General features: G+C 44.9%; 1 protein-coding gene across 1 annotated transcript in view; it reads right to left on the bottom strand.

The window, feature by feature from the left end:
- Positions 1–21,001, bottom strand: part of LOC137368780 (sialic acid-binding Ig-like lectin 15) — a 53,005-nt gene that overhangs the window by 12,020 nt on the left and 19,984 nt on the right. Inside the window, exons 2-3 of the mRNA XM_068028983.1 lie at positions 9,303–9,686; positions 7,649–7,999 (exon numbers count right to left, since the gene is read on the bottom strand). Coding sequence (XP_067885084.1) covers positions 7,649–7,999; positions 9,303–9,686 — 735 coding nt within the window. The remainder of the gene's footprint in view (positions 1–7,648; positions 8,000–9,302; positions 9,687–21,001) is intronic.

Below are 21,001 nucleotides of genomic sequence, written 5' to 3'. Positions count from 1 at the left end.
TGTGACACCTTATCAAATACCTTTTGGAAGTCCAAGTACACCACAACTACAGATTCCCCTTTATCCACCTCGCTTGTGAATTCCTCAAAGAACTTTAATAAATTAGTTAAACATGATTTCCCTTTTACAAAACCATGTTGAGTCTGTCAGATCCCATTATGATTTTCGAAGTATCCTTCTATAAACTCCTTAATAATGGATTCTAGCAATTTCCCTATGATATATGTTAGACGAACTGGCCTATAGTTTCCTGCTTCCTGTCTCCCTCCTTTCTTGAATGAAGATTTTACATTTGCTATTTTGCAATCCGCTCAGACCCTTCCAGAATCTATGAATTTTGGAAGATTATAAACAAAGCCTCTACTCTGTCTGCAGCCACTTCTTTTAAGACCCTAGGATGCAGACCATCTGATCCTGGGGAGTTGTCAACCTTTGGGCCTAATAGTTTTCCCAGCAGCTTTTCCCTGGTGATGGTGATTGTTTTAAATTTCTCCCTCCCTTTCACCTCCTGATTTTCAAGTATCTTTGGCAGGTTTTCTCAGTCTTCTGCAGTGAAAACAGATACAAAATACCTGTTCAACACCTCCGCTATTTCCTTGTTTACCATGATCAATTACCCAGACTCACACTCTAGAGAACCAATTCTAGCTTTAGTTACTCTTTTCTTATTTAAATACATGTAGAAACCCTTACAATCTGTTTTTATATCACCAGCTAGTTCTCTCTCAGACTGTCCAAGCTTCTGACACAGCACTAACCTTTGCAGATTTATACAGTGTTTCTTTCATTTGATACTATCCTCAACTTGCTTATTTAACCACGGATGATGCATGTTTCTCAAAGAATCATTCTTTCCACTCAAATAAATCTTTGCTGAGAGTTATTAAATATCTCCCTAAAAGTCTGCCACTGCATCTCTACTGTCCTACCTTTTAACCTAGTTTCCCAGTTCACTTTAGATAACTCTGCCTTCATAGGAACATAGGAGCAGGAGTAGGCCATTCAGCCCATCCAGCCTGCCCTGCCATTCAAGATGATCATGGCTGATCATCCACTTCAATGCATTTTTCCCACATTATCCCCATATCCCCTTATGTCATTGGTATTTAGAAATCTGTCAATCTCTGCTTTAAACACACTCAATGACTGAGCTTCCACAGCCCTCTGGGGTAGAGAATTCCAACGATTCACAACCCTCTGAGTAAAGAAATCTCTCCTCATTTCTGTCCTAAGTGGCTTCCCACTTATTTTGAAATTGTGTCCCCTGGTTCGAGACTCCTCACCCAGGGGAAACATCATGGCTGCATCTACTCTGTCTATCCCTTTAAGTATTTTGTAGGTTTCAATTAGTTTTTTTCACACTTTTTGGGATTTTCTTCTCCCTGCTGCTTTCACATGCGTTCAAATCCTCTGAAGAAGGAATTTTCCTCCACACAAGATCAGGGGGCAGGTTGTTCAACCTTGCCCGTCTAAGAGCCAAGTCCAAAGTACGGAAAGTCCTCATCAGAGAACTCCTCTTTGCTGACGATGCTGCTTTAACATCTCACACTGAAGAATGCCTGCAGAGTCTCATCGACAGGTTTGCGTCTGCCTGCAATGAATTTGGCCTAACCATCAGCCTCAAGAAAACGAACATCATGGGGCAGGATGTCAGAAATGCTCCATCCATCAATATTGGCGACCACGCTCTGGAAGTGGTTCAAGAGTTCACCTACCTAGGCTCAACTATCACCAGTAACCTGTCTCTAGATGCAGAAATCAACAAGCGCATGGGTAAGGCTTCCACTGCTATGTTCAGACTGGCCAAGAGAGTGTGGGAAAATGGCGCACTGACACGGAACACAAAAGTCCGAGTGTATCAGGCCTGTGTCCTCAGTACCTTGCTCTACGGCAGCGAGGCCTGGACAACGTATGCCAGACAAGAGCGACGTCTCAATTCATTCCATCTTCGCTGCCTTCGGAGAATACTTGGCATCAGGTGGCAGGACTATATCTCCAACACAGAAGTCCTTGAAGCGGCCAACACCCCCAGCTTATACACACTACTGAGTCAGCGGCGCTTGAGATGGCTTGGCCATGTGAGCCGCATGGAAGATGGCAGGATCCCCAAAGACACATTGTACAGCGAGCTCGCCACTGGTATCAGACCCACCGGCCGTCCATGTCTCCGTTATAAAGACGTCTGCAAACGCGACATGAAATCGTGTGACATTGATCACAAGTCGTGGGAGTCAGTTGCCAGCATTCGCCAGAGCTGGCGGGCAGCCATAAAGACAGGGCTAAATTGTGGCGAGTCGAAGAGACTTAGTAGTTGGCAGGAAAAAAGACAGAGGCGCAAGGGGAGAGCCAACTGTGCAACAGCCCCAACAAACAAATTTCTCTGCAGCACCTGTGGAAGAGCCTGTCACTCCAGAATTGGCCTTTATAGCCACTCCAGGCGCTGCTTCACAAACCACTGACCACCTCCAGGCGCGTATCCATTGTCTCTCGAGATAAGGAGGCCCAAAAGAAAAAGAAAAAGAAAGAAATCCATGCCAGTAGATTACCTCCTATCCCATGTGCTTTAATTTTGCTAAACAACCTCCTGTGGGGGACTTTATCAAAAGCCTTCTGAAAATCCAGGTATACCACTCTGCTTTATCAATTCTGTTAGTAACATCCTCAAAAAACTTCAACAGGTTCATCAAACATGATTTCCCATTCATAAATCCATGTTGACTATGCCCAATCAGATCATTATTATCCAAGTGTCCATTTATCACATCCTTTAGAATAGATTCTAGCATTTTCCCAATGACCGATGTAAGGCTAACAGGTCTGTAATTCCCTGTTTTCTCTCCCTCCCTTCTTAAATAGTGGGATGACATTTGCAACCTTCCAATCTGCAGGAATTGCTCCAGAATCTATAGAATTTTGGAAGATGATCACCAATGCATCCACTATCTCCATAGCTACCTTTTTAAACACTCTGGGATGTAGAATATCAGGTCCCGGGGACTTATCAACCTTCAGCCCCATTAATTTCTCCAATACAATCTTCTTACTAATACTAATTTCCTTCAATTCCTCATTCCCCCTAACCCCTTGGATCTCTAATTCTGGGAAATTTCTTATATCTTCCTCAGGGAAGACAGACACAAAATAATTATTTAGCTTCTCTGCCATTTCTCTATTCCCATTATAAATTGTCCTTACTCTGCCTGTAATGGACCCACATTTGTCTTTTTCCTTTTTACGTACCTGTAGAAGCTTTTACAGTCTGATTTTATATTTTTTGCTGGCATACTCTTGTATTTACCTTTATTTAGGTTTAAACACTCGTCTTAGGCCCACACATCTCCCCTTCAAACTGAATGTGAAATTCTCTCATGTTATAATCACTGTCACCTAGAGGCTCCTTTACCATGAGGTTAATGACCAATCCTGTCTCATTGCACATTACCAGGTCTAGAATAGCATGCTCCCTAGTTGGTTCCAGAACGTACTGCTCTGTGAAATTGTCCGAAATACACTCTGTGAACTCATTTTTCAAGCAACATTTGCCAATCTGATTCGTCCAATCTATATAGATTAAAATCACCCATGTGATTGCAGTACCTTTCTTACAGGCCCCATTTATTTCTTCCTGTATACTCTGTCATACAGTGTAGCAACTGTTCATTACGAATGCTGTGTGCATTCAGATACAGCGCCTTTAACTCTCTCTTTATACCATTTCTGCCATCTCTGGTCTTCTCTGCTGGTACACTCTTAAGCTTGCCGCACTCTGGTTATCACTACTTAATTCGCCACTCTGCTCGATTACCTTATCGTTTTCATTTGATTTACCACATCTCCTCTCACATGATCTCTTCCCCCCACTCTTTGGCCTACTTGTCTCGAGAGACAATGGGTAAGCGCCTGGAGGTGGTCAGTGGTTTGTGGAGCAGCGCCTGGAGTGGCTATAAAGGCCAATTCTAGAGTGACAGACTCTTCCACAGGCGCTGCAGATAAAATTGGTTGTCAGGGCTGTTACACAGTTGGCTCTCCCCTTGCGCTTCTGTTCTTTTTCCGGCCAACTGCTCAGTATCTTCGACTCGCCACGCTTTACCCCGCCTTTATGGCTGCCCGCCAGCTCTGGCGATCACTGGCAACTGACTCCCACGACTTGTGAATAATGTCACAGGACGTCATGTCGCGTTTGCAGACGTCTTTAAAGCGGAGACATGGACAGCTGGTGGGTCTGATACCAGTGACGAGCTCGCTGTACAATGTGTCCTTTGGGATCCTGCCATCTTCCATGCGGCTCACATGGCCAAGCCATCTCAAGTACCGCTGACTCAGTAGTGTGTACAAGCTGGGGATGTTGGCCGCCTCGAACACTTCTGTGTTGGAGATACGGTCCTGCCACCTGATGCCAAGGATTCTCCGGAGGCAGTGAAGATGGAATGAATTGAGACGTCGCTCTTGGCTGACATACTTTGTCCAGGCCTCGCTGCTGTAGAGCAAGGTACTGAGGATACAGGCTTGATACACTCGGACTTTTGTGTTCCGTGTCAGTGCGCCATTTTCCCACACTCTCTTGGCCAGTCTGGACATAGCAGTGGAAGCCTTTCCCATGCGCTTGTTGATTTCTGCATCCAGAGACAGGTTACTGGTGATAGTTGAGCCCAGCTAGGTGAACTCTTGAACCACTTCCAGAGCATGGTCACTGATATTGATGGATGGAGCATTTCTGACGTCCTGTCCCATGATGTTCGTTTTCTTGAGGCTGATGGTTAGGCCAAATTCATTGCAGGCAGCCGCAAACCTGTCAATGAAACTCTGCAGGCACTCTTCCGTGTGAGATGTTAAAGCAGCATCGTCAGCAAAGAGGAGTTCCCTGATGAGGACTTTCTGTACTTTGGTCTTCGCTCTTAGACGGGCAAGGTTGAACAACCTGCCATCTGATCTTGCGTGGAGGAAAATTCCTTCTTCTGAAGACTTGAACACATGAGAGAGCAGCAGGGAGAAGAAGATCTCAAACAGTGTGGGTGCGAGAACACAGCCCTGTTTCACGCCACTCAGGATAGGAAAGGGGTCTGATGAGGCGCCGCTATGCTGAATTGTGCCTTTCATATTGTCATGGAATGAGGTGATGATATTTAGTAGCTTTGGTGGACATCCGATCTTTTCTAGTAGTCTGAAGAGACCACGTCTGCTGATGAGGTCAAAGGCTTTGGTGAGATCAATGACAGCAACGTAGAGGGGCATCTGTTGTTCACGGCATTTCTCCTGTATCTGACGAAGGGAGAACAGCATGTCAGTGGTGGATCTCTCTGCTCGAAAACCACACTGTGCCTCAGGGTAGACACGCTCAGCCAGCTTCTGGAGCCTGTTTAAAGCAACTCGAGCGAAGACTTTACCCACTATGCTGAGCAGGGAGATTTCACAGTAGTTGTTGCATTCACCGCGGTCACCTTTGTTCTTACAGAGGTTGATGATATTGGCATCGCGCATGTCATGTGGTACTGCTCCCTCATCCCAGCACAGGCAAAGCAGTTTGTACAGTGCTGAAAGTATAGCAGTCTTGGCACTCTTGATTATTTCAGGGGTAATGCCGTCCTTCCCAGGGGCTTTTCCGTTGGCTAAAGGATCAATGGCATCACTGAGTTCCGATTTTGATGGCTGTACATCCAGCTCATCCATGACTGGCAGAGACTGGGCTGCATTGAGGGCAGTCTCAGTGACAGCATTCTCCCTGGAGTACAGTTCTAGGTAGTGCTCAACCCAGCGGTCCATTTGCTTGCCTTGGTCAGTGATTGTGTCCCCTGATTTAGATTTGAGGGGGGGCGATCTTCTTGATGGTTGGCCCAAAAGCTCTCTTAATGCCATCAAACATTCCTCTGATGTTTCCGGTGTCAGAGGCCAGCTGAATATGACTGCATAGGTGTTGCCAGTAGTCATTTGTGCAGCGCCTGACTGTTCTTTGTGCAGTGCTTCTGGCTGCTTTAAGTGCTACGGATGTTAACTCGCTGGGGGCTTTCTTGTCGTTCAGCAGTGCAATGCACTTAGCGGCTATGACAGGTTCCAGCTCTTCAAAGTGAGATTGAAACCAGTCTGCATTCTGCTTCACACGTTTGCCATAGGTGGTCATTGCTGAGTCATAGATGGTGTCTCTGATGTGGGCCCACTTGGTCTCTGCATCCCCTGAGGGAGTGTTTTGAAGGGCTTTTTCAAGTGAATTTAGAAACTTATGTAACAGCTGTGGATAAGAAATTCTGCTCGTGTTGATGCGCGGGCGGCCCTACTGCTTGGAGTGATGCAGCTTTTTTGGTTTGAGTCTAACTTTGCTGCACACCAGGGAGTGGTCGGTGTCGCAGTCCGCACTGTGGAAGCTGCGTGTGATTTGAACGCTGTTTAGAGAGGCTCACCTTGTGACGATGAGGTCCAGCTGGTGCCAACGACGTGATCTTGGGTGCCTCCAAGAAACCTGGTGACAGGGTTTAGTGTGAAAGAACAAGTTGGTGATGCAGAGGTTATGATAGGTACACAACTCAAGCAGTCTCTGTCCATTCTCATTCATCCTTCCTTTTAGTGTAAAAGCCCTCTCTACTGCCCTAGTTATATGACTCGACAGAACACTGGTCCCAACATGGTTCAGATGAAGACCGTGCCAACGGTACAGCTCCCACATTCCCCAGTACAGGTGCCAGTGCCCCATAAATCAAAACCCAGTTCTCCCTCATCACTCTTTGAGCGATGCATTTAACTATCTAATCTTATTTACCCTCCGCCAATATGCTCGTGGCTCAGGTAATACCCCAGAGGTTATTTCCTTTGTGGTCCTGCTTTTTAATTTAGCTTCTAGCTGCTCATACTCGCTTTGCAGAACCTTTTTCCTGGTTCTATAAATACGTTGTTGGTACCCATGGGGATGATGACAACTGGATCCTCCCCCTCCCACTGCAAGTTCCTCTCCAGCCCTGAGCCGATGTCCCGATCCCTGGCACCGGACAGATAGAGAGAAACTATTTCCTCTGGTGGGAGAGTCCAGAACAAGGGGCCATAACCTTCAAATTAGAGCTAGGCTGTTTGGGGTGATGTCAGGAAGGACTTCTTCACACAAAGGATAATGGAAATCTGAAACTCTCCCTGGAAAAGCTATTGATGCTGGGAATGTATTGAAAATTTCAACACTGAGATTGATAGATTTTGTTCGACAAGGGTAGGAAGGGTTCCAGAAACAAGTTCATTAAATGGAGTTAAGATGCAGGTCAGCCAGGAAGTCAGTGAATGACAGAACTTTGTTTTTGAAGTGTAGTCACTGTTTTAATGCAGGATACACAGCAGATAATTTGCACACAGCAAGATCCCATAAACAGCAATGAGATAATTATCAGACTATGGTTTGATGATGTTGGTTCAGAGATAAATATTGACCAGGACATTAGGTCAACTCCCATACTCTTCCAGAGAAGGCCTTACTTTAATATCTCTTCTCATACACAGTACCTTAAACAGTGTTACATTCCATCAGTATTGCATTGGAGTGTCTTGAACCCACAACCGACTGACTCAGAGGTGAGAGTGATAACCACTGAGCCACAGCTGATGAGTGTTTTATATTACACTGCTCACCCTCTTGTACAACCCCTATACACTGGAGAATGTGGGAATGGTTTCTTACCATGTACAACCAGCAGCTGTGTCTCAGTCTGGATCAGATGTTGATAATTGTCCAATGATGTGTATTCCACTAGACACAGGTAAGGGTGATTGTCATTCACACTCAGCTGGTTTATCCTGGTTGAGGCGTTTCCCTCCTGTGGATTCCCGATGAGCTCGTACCGATTTCCACCATTTGCAGTTGTCCAAGATCCATTTGATTGGGCTCTGAATGTGACTATGTGTTGGTAGGGCTCCTTCCTCATCCATGTAACAGTGGACAGGGTGCGGTAACTCCTGGGTGTGAACATACAGGGCAATGTAACTGAAGCTCCCTCGGTCCCAGTCACCACTGAGACATTTCCACTAGCAGCTGAGGAAAGGACAGACATTAGAATGGATCAGTGTCTTCACAGATCACAGAATTGCTACACTGCAGAAGGAGACCATTCAGCCCAACATGTCTGCACCGGCTCACCGAAAGAGCAATTCACTTCCTGCTATTCCCCCCGCCTTCTCCCCAAAACCCTGCACATTCTTCCTTTATTTCAATCTAATTCCCTTTTAAATGTTTCAATTGAACCTCCCTCCACCACACAGTGAGGCAGCAAAATCCAGGTCTTGATGAGAACTTTAATTTATTTCAGTTCTGAGCTCTCCCTGTGGTCCAGTAGGTAGAGGCATTGCCCAGTGTAGTACTCAGCCAGTGGAGATCCCAGGGATTGTGGGCTCAGGGGGCCGGGTAGCAGAACAGATTGAAAGATGGTGACAAAACAGGAAACAGAGGGTAAGAGGTCAGGGACGTTTCTCAGACTAGCAGAAAGTGGGAAGTGGTTTGACTTGTACTGAATGGTTTTGTTAATACAACCCAATGCCCTGTTTGTTTTGTCAATGGCTTCACTGCATTGGTTGTGAATTTTGAGTGATGTGTGTACATTAACAGTCTCGATCCTTTTCTCTCTCAGCCACTTTCTGTATTATTCCCTGTAAATGTTCAGTGAATTCCGTGTTGATCCTACCTACCCGCATCACACTGCATTTGTCTCGGTTAAATATCATTTCCCATTGGTCCCAGAAATGCCCAGACGATTCAATCGATTTGAGGGGCAACACTGGAGGAAGGTTAAAGTGGCACCTCAGCCAGTGCAGCACTCCCTCGGTACTGCCCTGAAGTGTGAGCTGAGCAGCAATGACCCAATTGACATCGTCTCCCTGTGATCCACCTGCCAATTCTCCACTGAGAATATATGAAGTGGTGGAACAGGTCCAATCAGCTTTGAGCTGGACACTGCAGGCCTACAGCACTGAGACTGAGATGGACATGCTGCACTTACCCAATGTCCAAACTGAAATAGCTCATTATCCTAAAATATTATTACTGATCTCACCCAGATGGCCTTCCTTACAGCACAAGCCTGGTCAATGAGTGGCAATGGACTATTTGACTGTGGAGAGCATCACATGCTGGCCCATTGTCTTATTCAATGTCCAATAAGACACCTTCCTGCAGGAGTGTCTGAAGAGTGATCAGGAGCAGGAATCCCGGGCAATATTCCCCTTTCAAAGCCCGGGATTGCTGAGAGTTTATTTACCCATGTGGTTCAGGACCAGACCAGGTGGAGCCTTTAGCCATTGAGCTATCGGGGCAGCTGCAGCCCCTGAATATTGTTCCTCACCTTCCACTCTCAGACTCGTTAGTTTCAGTGTTTGAAATTGTCCAACAGTGAGCTCCACACGACACTGATAAGGACCGCTGTCCGCCCGGATCAGCCGCTCCATCATTATTGAGACATCTTTGTTACTGAAGTTCCCCACGAATCTTAATCGATTCCCGCCGTCCTGCTGTATCACATTCTCACACAGCTCACTCTGTGAATGGCCCGGACCAGAATATGTACACTTAAAAATAACATTGTAACGGCCTTTGTACCATATCACAGAGCCGGTGACCGTCTGATCAGTGTGTGGGTGAGTGAAAGTACACGGCAAGACAGCGGACCCTCCTTCCTCAACACTCACATCACCCGCAGTGCTCATTGTCCAACCATTAGCAGAAAACTCTGTGGAGAGAGAGAGAATATTAAAACAGCACAGGGACAGAGAATACTGTTTCAAAATCAAACTGTGAGACAATATACTGATTGTGATCTAGTGACAGCAGATATAACATCATATGGTCAGATTGGGATGGTTTATACACAGACATCAGACACGAGTGAGTTACAGGCTAGAATATAACAGAGGGGTTTGGGTAGTTTATACATAGAATAATGGATAAATAACAGTGAGTTACAGGCTGGAATATAACAGAGGGGTTTGGGTAGTTTGTACATTAAATAATGGATAAATAACAGTGAGTTACAGGCTGGAATATAACAGAGGGGTTTGGGTAGTTTATACATAGAATAATGGATAAATAACAGTGAGTTACAGGCTGGAATATAACAGAGGGGTTTGGGTAGTTTGTACATTAAATAATGGATAAATAACAGTGAGTTACAGGCTGGAATATAACAGAGGGGTTCAGATGGTTTATAGTTGATGGGTTCAAAACCAAGATAGACAGGTGAAACAGAATGTGAGCAATGGGGGCCTTTAATGAGGAGATATTTCAGGTACAGGCTAAAAACATTCCTAGGATGGCGAAAGGAAGAACATCCAATACTACAGCTTCTTGGATGACTAAAGATATTGAGTTTAAAATGGGACAGGAAAAGAAGGTTTATGATCAATGTCTGATTCATTATACCAAGAGAGTCAGTACTGAAAGTGTTTGGGAGACCTGAAAAAGGAAAGAAGACAAAGAGAATGTATGAGAAAATATAAGTGGGTAACATAAAGTTTTTTTTAAATTCCTGTGGGCATCACTGGCAAGGCCAGCATTTGTTCCCCATCCCTAATTGCCCCAGACAATTGAGTGACTTGCTGGGCTATTTCAGAGGGCAGTTCAGAGTCAACCACATTGCTGTGGGTTTGCAGTCACCTATAGGCCAGACAAGGACATTAGTGAACCAAATGTTTTTGTTAATGGCAAGTGATAATAGTTTTATGGCACCATTCTTGAAAGTGGCAATTATTTTGAGATTCTTTTCAATTATTTGAAATTAAATTCCACCAGCTGCTATGGTGGGATTTGAACACATGCCCCAGGGGAATTAGCCTGGGCTTCTAGATTATTACATCAGTGACAGCACCACTGAACCACTGTCACCCTCAATCTCTGATCTATTCTTGTAGCCATAGTATTTATATGGCTGGTCCAGTTAAGTTTCTTCTGAATCCCTCCAGGATGTTGATGGTGGAGTATTCAACGATGGTAATGCTGTAGAATGTCAAGGGCTGATGGTTAGATTCTCTCTTGTTGGAGATGGTCATTGCCTGGCAATTCTGTGGTGCGAATGTTACTTTCCACTTATCAGCCCAAGCCTGAATGTTGTCCATGTCTTGCTACATGCAGGCTTGAACTGCTTCAGATTCTGAGGAGTCACAAAAGGTGCTGAACATTGCACAATCATCAGGGATCATCCCCACTTCAGAGCTTATGATGGAGAGAAGGTCATTGATGAAGCAGCTGAAGATGGTTGGACCTGGTACACTACTCTGAGGATCTCCTGCATCTGGGCCTGAGATGATTGGCCTCCAACAAGCATAAACATCTGGAACACTAAAGTCCTTTCTAAACATAGTAGATGGATAGTCAGAGGAAAGGTTCTGGTGATTAGGGACCAGAAAATAAATGGTGTGGAGGCAGAGGGCATGGCTGAGGTACTGAATGAACATTTCTCCCCAAAATAGGAGGAAGCTGCCGGTGTCACAGTAATGGAGGAGGTAGTAGAGAAATTGACTCGGAGAAACGAGATAAAGAGGAAGTACTTGAAAGGTTAGCAGTGTCCAAAGTAGAAAAGTCACCCAGACCAGATGTGGGAAGCATCCTAGATTCCTGAGGGATAAGGATGGAAATAGCAGAAGCTGTGGCTACAATCGTCCAATCCTCTTTCAATATGGGAGTGATGCCAGAGGGCTGGCAGGTTGTAAATGTTACACCCCTGTTCAAAAAGGAGGAGAGGGATAAACCTAATAACTACAGGCCAGTCAGCCTAATGTCAGTGGGTAGATTGGGGGCTGTGGGGTGGGGGAGAAACTATTCCAGACAATAATCTAAGACAAAACTAGTTGTCACTTAGAAAAATATGGGTTAACAAATGTCAGCCAGCACAGATCTGTTAAAGGCAAATAATTTCTGACAACTTGATTGAGTTCTTTGATGAAGTAATAACCTGGACTTTGGTATACAAGGCATAATTTCAAAGTTTGCAGATGACACGAAACAAAGAAATGAGGGGAATGGTAAAGAATTCAGGAGGACATAAACAGACTGGTAAAATGGGTAGACACATGGCAGATGAAATTTAATTCCGAGAAGTGTGCAATAATGCATTTTGGAAGGAAGAATGAGGAGAGGCAATATAACAAAAAATACAATTTTAAAGAGGCTGTAGAGAGCGCTGTGTCTGAACAGCAATGTCCCACTGTCAGTGCAACAGGACAGGATTTTCAGTCCCCAAAACTCTCGATTAGATTCTAGGCTGTAATTCACTTCCAGCTCGGACAAGAGACTTGGGCATTTCTATATAAAAATCTGTCTTAGTGGCAGGAGAAGTGGATAATGGTCTTTAAAAATTATATGGGATCCTGGGCTTTATAAATAGTGACATAGATTACAAAAGCAGGGAAGTTATGCTAACCCTTTATAGTGAGAGCTGTGGCTTAGTGTGTAGCACTCTCACTTTGCAATCAGAAAGCTGTCTGTTCAATGCCCATTCCAGAGGCTTCAGCACAAAATCACTCCAGTCCAGTACTCAGGCAGTGCTACACTGTTGGAGGTCCTGTCTTTCGGGTGAGACGTTAACTCGAGGCCCTGTCTGCTCTCAGGTGGATGTAAAAGATCCCACTGCACTACTTGAAGCAGAGCAGGGGAGCTGCTGTAGAGTCCATCTTGCTTCTTTGCTCAGGAGTGGACAATTCAGCGTTACCAGGATCTGGGCTGTTCAAATTTGGAATCCTGACGTTACATCAGCCAGTTGTCTTCAGGATGGTGCCAATTCAACGTGTTCAGGCCCTGGCAGGGGATGCTGCTGCTTGCGCACATATCAATGAAGAACGGGGCATGGGGTCACACAGGTAGTGACCTGTGGGACTGCCTGTCTCCGGGAAGCAAGGGCAGCCTGCAGAGCACCACAAGAGGCAACACTACATGAATAAATTTCATGGCACAGACTTCAAACAGGCAGGTCTTATTAACAAATGTCTCAGCAAGTGTCGCAGGAAATGTCTCGTCACCCTTTGTGTGAAGTTCTTACTGACATAACCCTTGAACAGCCTAACTATAAATCTAAGGTTATGCTCCCTTGTTCTGTAATTCCCCCACCAGAGGAAATTGTTAAATACTTCCATCATCTAAAACACCTCCATTATATTATTTGTTGTTCCGTATGTAAATGAGCTGATCCTGTATTAAATCCTGAGGTCATCAGAGAGCGCTGTGTCTGATGAGCAATATCCCACTGTCAGTGCAACAGGACAGGATTTTCAATCCCCAGAACTCTCGATTAGATTCTAGGCTGTAATTCACTTCCAGCTATCCATTATTTTATAAATAAAATCAAACAGCACAGGAGGCCATTCCCCCATCATGCCTGTGCTGGTTCTTTGAGAGAGATATCTAATTCGTCCCACACCTTTACTCTTTCTCCATGGTTCTGCAATATTTACCCTTCAAGTATTTATCCAATTCCCTTTTGATGGTTGGTATTGAATCTGTTTCCACCAGCCTTTCAGTCACTGCATTCCAGATCATCTGAACTCACTCTGTAAGAAAATATCACCCTCCTGCCAATGGAAACAGTTTCTCATGATTTACGCTATCAAAACTCCTCAATGTTTTTAAACCCCTCGACTAAATCTCCCTCAACCTTCTCTGCTCTAAGGGGACAATGCCAGCTTCTTCAGTCTCTCCTCACATGCTTGGAAGGAGCTGTGTTGAAATAAACAATGAATTGGAGGAATTATGAAAATAAAAAGTCAACTTTTACACTGAACCACAAGAACAAGGACAATTATTGCACAGACAATATGGAGTAGTGATCACGTGAACCCCCTCTTGTGTTGACAATACACAGTTCCGTCTGTGGAGGGTTAAACTTGTTAACTTCATCTGAAATAGCTCTGGGAGAACCCATTGCATATTGATGACTCCTATCTACCTGCATGAACTAACAAAAGGTTCAGAAGACAGACTGACTCACAGCCCAAACCAAAATGAATGAGTTAAGTAGCATCATTATAACAGAATGATTCCCATTCAGACGTCAATAGATAGCCATGGTTTCTACATCCTGGTCCATTGTGTGCTCACACCAGGGAACAGGGCCATGCACCACCTAACAGAAAGTCAAATGTGATGGATTTTGACCTTAATTGGTAGCCCTCTGGAGAGAGAGGAAGATCCAGACAAGACCACCGAAAGCCAGTTTCCAGCCAGAGGCTGAGAGAGAGATCCAGCTAAGCAGAACCCTGCTGAGCAAGAACTGAACAACCATTACAGCAGAGAAATTACAAAGTGACTTTAAGACTCTCCATCTGTGAAGGTAAACCAAATTCACACCACCAACCTTGGGCTGAGTTTTAACCAATAGAACTGTACAACACCTCAGCAAGATGGAGAGAAAAAATGGAGAGATGGTGGCGTAGTGGTAATGTCACTGGACTAGCAATCCAGAGGTCCAGGCTAATGTCCTGGGGACATGGGTTCAAATCCCAACATGGCAGCTGGTGGAATTTAAATTCAATTAATTAATTAATTGAATTAAGTTCATTTAGGGTGGTGCAGTGGTTAGCACCGCAGCCTCACAGCTCCAGCGACCCAGGTTCAGTTCTGGGAACTGCCTGTGCGGAGTTTGCAAGTTCTCCCTGTGGGTTTCCGCCGGGTGCTCCGGTTTCCTCTCGCAGCCAAAGACTTGCAGGTTGATAGGTAAATTGCCCCTAGTGTAGGTAGGTGGTAGGAGAATGGTGGGGATGTGGTAGGGAATATGGGGATAATGTAGGATTAGTATAAAATGGGTGGTTGTCGGTCAGCACAGACTCGGTGGTTCCAGTGCCGTATCTCTAAATAAATAAATAAAGAGCAAGCAGACAACCAGGCCTGTACCTTTAAAAGAAGACTTTTCTCCCCAGATGATTCAACAGCATTCTGTAATCCACAAAGTTTTATATTACCTTGGACTTTAAATGCATCCGACCTTTTTCTCTCTATCTATTCTTGTGTATGTGTGAATGTGCGAGTGGGTGAAGGTTGCGACCATTTCAGGAATTGTTCCAAAGAAAATAGGTGTTTTTTTAACCTACAAGAAAACTATCGTTTGTCAGTTTATTTGGCCCTAAAAATGCACCATTTTTAAGAAAACACAATCGCAATCAGTTGGGAGGTGAAAATTGGAAGCCACCCACACAAGTTACCACCTGTCCATACCAAAATGGGGGCTCAAAGCTGGGATTCTGAACTGCTTAAATAAAATATTTGGAAATGGGAGGAAAATGGATCTCTAAAACTGTGAAAATTGAACAAACAGGTTTTCTCATATCATTCATTTCTTTTCTCGGGTGCGAGAAACAAAAGGACGCATTTCATGCAGAAGAGCAGGGAGACATGTCACATGATAAGTTAAATTGATTAAGTATTGAAGATTTGAAAACCCTGTGATGGAAATCCCACATGCCAAATGGAAATATTAGTTTTATCGCATGGAACTTGGCCTGAGACTTGTACTGGACATTGTTACAAATAACTTTTAAAAACTGAACAGCTAGCAGCCCAGATGGCCAAGCACAATTTGCATATGAAATACCAAAGAATCAGTCTGGAGACAGATATGATTACTCAGCCTAGTCAGAACAATGGGGTGCTCTCTGATTCACTTATCTGGGATGACCTTATCAATGAGGGGTCATCAAAAGCCATCGACACCCATTGACATTGAAAGAGTCAAATCTCCCCTGCCAAGTATGTCTGAACAGCTAGGAGGAGAGCCCTGAATTTCAAAGATCATTCCGGAAGATGCTGATTCAGACATAAAGTGGTGGTCACATCACATGACTGCTTGGCCCACTCAAGAGATTTGTGATTGGTGACTCAGAAGTCAGACAGTCACTGGGATCCAGCAAGGGAACAGCATCTCTGTCTCTCTCTCTCTCTCTAGTAGAGATCCTGAGAAGCCTCAATCTGCGTCTGGTGGAAGACAAGTCTACAGATCCTTACAGTCAGCAACCGGGGGACAAGGATAAAGTCTCTCTCCTGCCTTCCAGAACCTGAGTAACCAGCCTGACCCGTGCACATGGCCCAGCGAGATCTTCAGGACTGCAATTTCAACTAAAAACTCTGGGACTGAGACTCAGTATTTACATTCCATTTATAAAGGACTCGATTCCAACCTCCCAACTCTGCTTTTCCCTCTGTAATCTATTTGTGTGTGTGTGTGTATGTGTGTGTGTGTGTGTGTGTGTGTGTATATGTATGTGTGTGTGTGTGTATGTGTATGTGTGTGTGTGTATGTGTATGTGTGTGTATGTGTGTGTGTATGTGTGTGTGTGTGTGTGTGTTTGCGTGCGTGCGTGCGTGTGGCTCTTGTGTGAATGTGGGTATGGATGCATAGCGTATTTTAGTAATTTTAACCGGTTTAGAGTGATAAGGTTAATAAACTTACATCTTTCTTGTTTAAACTCAAGAAAGAAAACCTGTCTGATTGGTTCATTTGCAAATATATTAGAGGAACAGGAGTAAGCGCTCACTGAGGTGGTAAGTTAAATCTCTGTTAAAAAAGATAAACCCTGCTGTGGTCAACCCAGAGAAGGGGCAAAAGGGGAGTCTGAGACCCCTTCCTCACCTGGTCGTAACAGAAATTTGGGGGCTCTAGTCTGGCATTGTACACAGACAAACGAGAAATTGGAAGTGAGAAACCAAATTGATCCCAACAAAAAAAAAATCAATACAGGTTTTCTTGTGGTTTGTGTTGCTAGAATACTAACATCTCCGCATCCGAGGCCAGTACTTTCCCAAGCCAGGATGAAGTAACTTGGGATAAGATAAAGGCCCTATAAGTGGAAAAGTTGAAAAATGTGGCTGGGCAGTTTGGGATTACTTTCCGTGCAAGAGGTAAGAAATCCGACATCCTAAGACTTGTGGCCAACCAGTTTTCACTCGAACCTGAAGATTCGGAGACAGGGTTGGAGTCAGACTCAGACAAGGTAATGTTAGCTAGGACACAATTCGAACAAAGGAAACATGAATTGGAAGACAGGAAGAAAGAGAGAGAATTTTCCAGAAGGAGCAGCAAGATAGGGAGTTACGGCGGCTTGAATTAGCTGGGGGTGGGGTGGGGTGGGGCAGTGTGGGGCCAGTGAAAGCATGGCCAATATGGAGACTGCACTTAACTCAGGACCATGTGCTGAGCTCATAAAGTTCTCCCAATTGATCCCAAGTTTCAATGAGGGGGATGTGGAAGCATTTTTGTAACTTTTGAAAAGCTTGCGAGACAGTTGAAATGGCCGGCCAAGAGCTGGATCCTCCAGCGACAAAGCAAGCTAACAGGAAAAGGTTTATTCACTGTTGCTGGTTCATTAAATTATGAATTGACTAAAAATGCTATCATTGGGGCATATGAGCTAGTACCAGAAGCGTACTGCCAGAAATTCCGAACCCTCCGGTAACAAGCTGATCAAACTTACCTCGAGTTTGAAAGCAGTAAGGAGCTGTTTTTTGGCCAGTGGTTAAGGGCCCTTAAAGTGCAGCCCACGTATGAAAACCTCAGAGAGTTGATTCTACTTGAGGAATTGAAAAACTCTCTCCCTCTTTCTATAAAGACCCATGTGGAGGAACAAAAAGTGCACAGAGCGAGTCCAGTTGCAGCTTAGGGGAAAGCCTATAAGGTTAATCAGGGCACACCTGCCCAGTGCTGGAAAAGGGACCCTGATGGAAAGCACAGCAGAGCAGGCTGTGGCTTTAATTGCAACAGCAGTAAGTCCCAGGAAACAGTCTGCTCTGGGTACAGGAAAATGTAACGAGATCCCTGAATGTTATCAGGATATTGTGTCCAAAGGGAGAGTAACCCCATACCCCAAAGAATGAGTGACCGCCAGGCAATCTAAGAGAACCAGGCAGGTAGTGCAGGAGTCCCCTGATATGATCTCACTCGCTAATCGGTTTTCCATTTTGGATACTAGTGAGGGTGATGATTCCTCAGAGGAGTGGCAGTCAGATCCAAGTTTGTGGCATCACAGGTGGCTCAGCTGCACAGAATGGGGGGACGAAGAGTGGAAGAGCAGTAGTGATAGGGGATTCATTAGTTAGGGGAACAGAGAGGCGTTTCTATGGCAGTAAACATGACTCCAGGGTGGTGTGTTGCCTCCCCTGGTGTTAGGGTCAAGGATGTCACGGAGCGGCTGCAGGACATTCTTCTGGGGGAGGGTGAACAGCCAGAGGCCGTGGTCCACATTGGTACCAATGACATAGTTAAGAAGGGGGATGAGGTCCTGAAAGCAGATTTTAGGGAGCTAGGAAGGAGACTAAAAAGCAGGACCTCAAAAGCAGTAATCTCAGGATTACTCCCAGTCCCATATGCAAGTGAGCAGAGGAATAGTAGAATTGAGCAATTGAACATGTGGCTGAAGAACTGGTGTAGAAGGGAACGCATCAGATTTCTGAGGCATTGGGACCTGTTCTGGGGCAGGTGGGACCTGTACAAGATGGACGGGTTGCATCTGAGCAAGACGGACGAATATCCTTGCAGGGAGATTTGCCAGTGCTGTTGGGGGAAGGTTTAAACTAAATTGTCAGGGGGTGGGAACCTGAGAGGGAGCTCAGATTGCAGGGAAGCAAAACTGGTAACTTGTCAGGGGTGTGTGAACCAGGAGCAAGTATCAGAGAGGAAAACCAAGGAGCACAGAATACTGGGGGAGATAGATAGAACAAGAGTACAAAAAACAAAGAACAGTACAGCACAGGAACAGGCCATTCGGCCCTCCAAGCCTGCGCTGATCTTGATGCCTGCCTAAACTAAAACCTTCTGCTCTTCCGGGGACCGTATCCCTCTATTCCCATCCTATTTATGTATTTGTCAAGACGCCTCTTAAACGTCGCTATCGTATCTGCTTCCACCACCTCCCCTGGCAGCAAGTTCCAGGCACTCACCACCCTCTGTGTAAAGAACTTGCCTCGCACATTCCCTCTAAACTTTGCACCTCGCACCTTAAACCTATGTCCCCTAGTAACTGACTCTTCCACCCTGGGAAAAAGCTTCTGACTGTCCACTCTGTCCATGCCACTCATAACTTTGTAAACCTCTATCATGTCGCCCCTCCACCTCCGTCATTCCAGTGAAAACAATCCGTGTTTATCCAGCCTCTCCTCATAGCTAATGCCCTCCAGACCAGGCAACATCCTGGTAAACCTCTTCTGTACCATCTCCAAAGCCTCCACTTCCTTCTGGTAGTGTGGTGACCAGAATTGTACGCAATATTCCTAGTGTGGCCTAACTAAGGTTCTGTACAGCTGCAGCATGACTTGCCAATTTTTATACTCTATGCCCCGACCGATGAAAGCAAGCATGCCGTATGCCTTCTTGATTACCTTATCCACCTGCGTTGCTACTTTCAGTGATCTGTGGACCTGTACGCCCAGATCTCTCTGCCTGTCAATACTCCTGAGGGTTCTGCCATTTACTGTATACTTCCCACCTGTATCAGATCTTCCAAAATGCATTACCTCACATTTGTCCGGATTAAACTCCATCTGCCATTTCTCCGCCCAAGTCTCCAACCGATCTCTATCCTGCTGTATCCTCTGACAATCCTCATCACTATCCACGACTCGGAGTCGGGAATAGTAAATTATTAGGTGGGGTCAGCGTAAGGGAGAAAGTAATAAAGTCTGAATCAGGGTTAATGTGCATGTATGTGAATGCATGGACTGTGGGTAATAAGACCAGTGAGGTACAGGTGCAGATTGCCTTGTGGAAATGTGATGTTGAGGCTTGAACAGAGACCAGGCTCAAAGAAGGGCTGGACTGGGTGTTGAATATTCCTGGATACAAGGTGTTCAGGAAAGGTAAGAAAGGGAAAAAGGGGGAGGAGTGGCGGTATTGTTGAAGGAAACTGTTGCAGTGCTGGAGAAAAAGGATGTCCCAGAGGGGTCGAGGACAAAATCAATTTGGCTAGAGCTAAGGAAGAAAAAAGATACAGTTACATTGCTCAGTGTTATCTACAGGCCACCAGCTAGTGGGAAGGACGTGGAGGAACAAATTTGCAAGAAAATTCCAGTGAGCTGCAAAAATTATCGGGTAGTTATAATGGGGGTCTTTAATTATCCAAACATAGACTGGGATAATAGGAGTGTAAAGGTCAGTGACGGGCAAGAGTTCCTAGAGTGTGTTCACGAAAATGTTTTACAACAGTATGTTGCTAGTCCAACAAGAAAGGAGGCACTGCTAGACCTGGTTCTTGGGAATGAGGTGGGCCGATTGGATCAAGTATCAGTAGGAGAGCATTTAGGGGATAGTGATCATTGGATCATAAGGTTTAGGCTGACTATGGAAAAGGACAAACAGCAATCCAGAGTAAGAATAATCAACTTCAATGGGAGAAGAATGGAGTTGGGCGAATAAATTAGAGTTAAAAGCTGGGAGGAAAACCGGTCGATGACAATGGGGAAAAGTAGGGCAAACAAATCCAGAGCTCCCTGGATGACAAAAGAGGTAAAGATTAATATAAAGAAGAAAAAGTGTGCTTGTGACAGATGCCAGGTAGAAAATACTATTGAGAACCAGGCTAAATATAAAATGTCCAGAGGGGAAGTGAAAAATCAAATAAGAGAAGCAAAGAGAGAGCATGAAAAGAGACTGGCAACTAGCATTAAAGGGAATCCCAAAGTTTTCTATAGGAATATAAATAGTAAAAGGGTGGTAAAAGGAGGAGTGGGGACTATTAGGGACCAGAAAGGGGATTTACACATGGAGTTAAAGGGCATAGCTGAGGTATTAAATTTGTATCTGTCATTACCAAGGAAGAAGATGCAACCTAAGCATTGTTGAAAGAGGAGGCAAGTCAGATACTAGAGGGTTTAAAATTGACAATGAGGAAGTATTAGATAGGCTGTCTGTACTTAAAGAGGATAAAGCACCAGGACCAGATGAGATGCATCCAAGGATATTGAGGGAAGTGACAGTGGAAATCGCAGAGGCACTGGCCATAATTTTTCAGTCTTCCTTATACTCGAGAGTGGTGCCAGAGGTCTGGAGAATTGCAAACATTACTCCCTTGTTCAAAA

Source organism: Heterodontus francisci, chromosome 4 (assembly GCF_036365525.1).
Source record: "Heterodontus francisci isolate sHetFra1 chromosome 4, sHetFra1.hap1, whole genome shotgun sequence".
Lineage (NCBI taxonomy): Eukaryota > Metazoa > Chordata > Chondrichthyes > Heterodontiformes > Heterodontidae > Heterodontus > Heterodontus francisci.
This window is presented reverse-complemented; position numbering and strand designations above follow the sequence as displayed.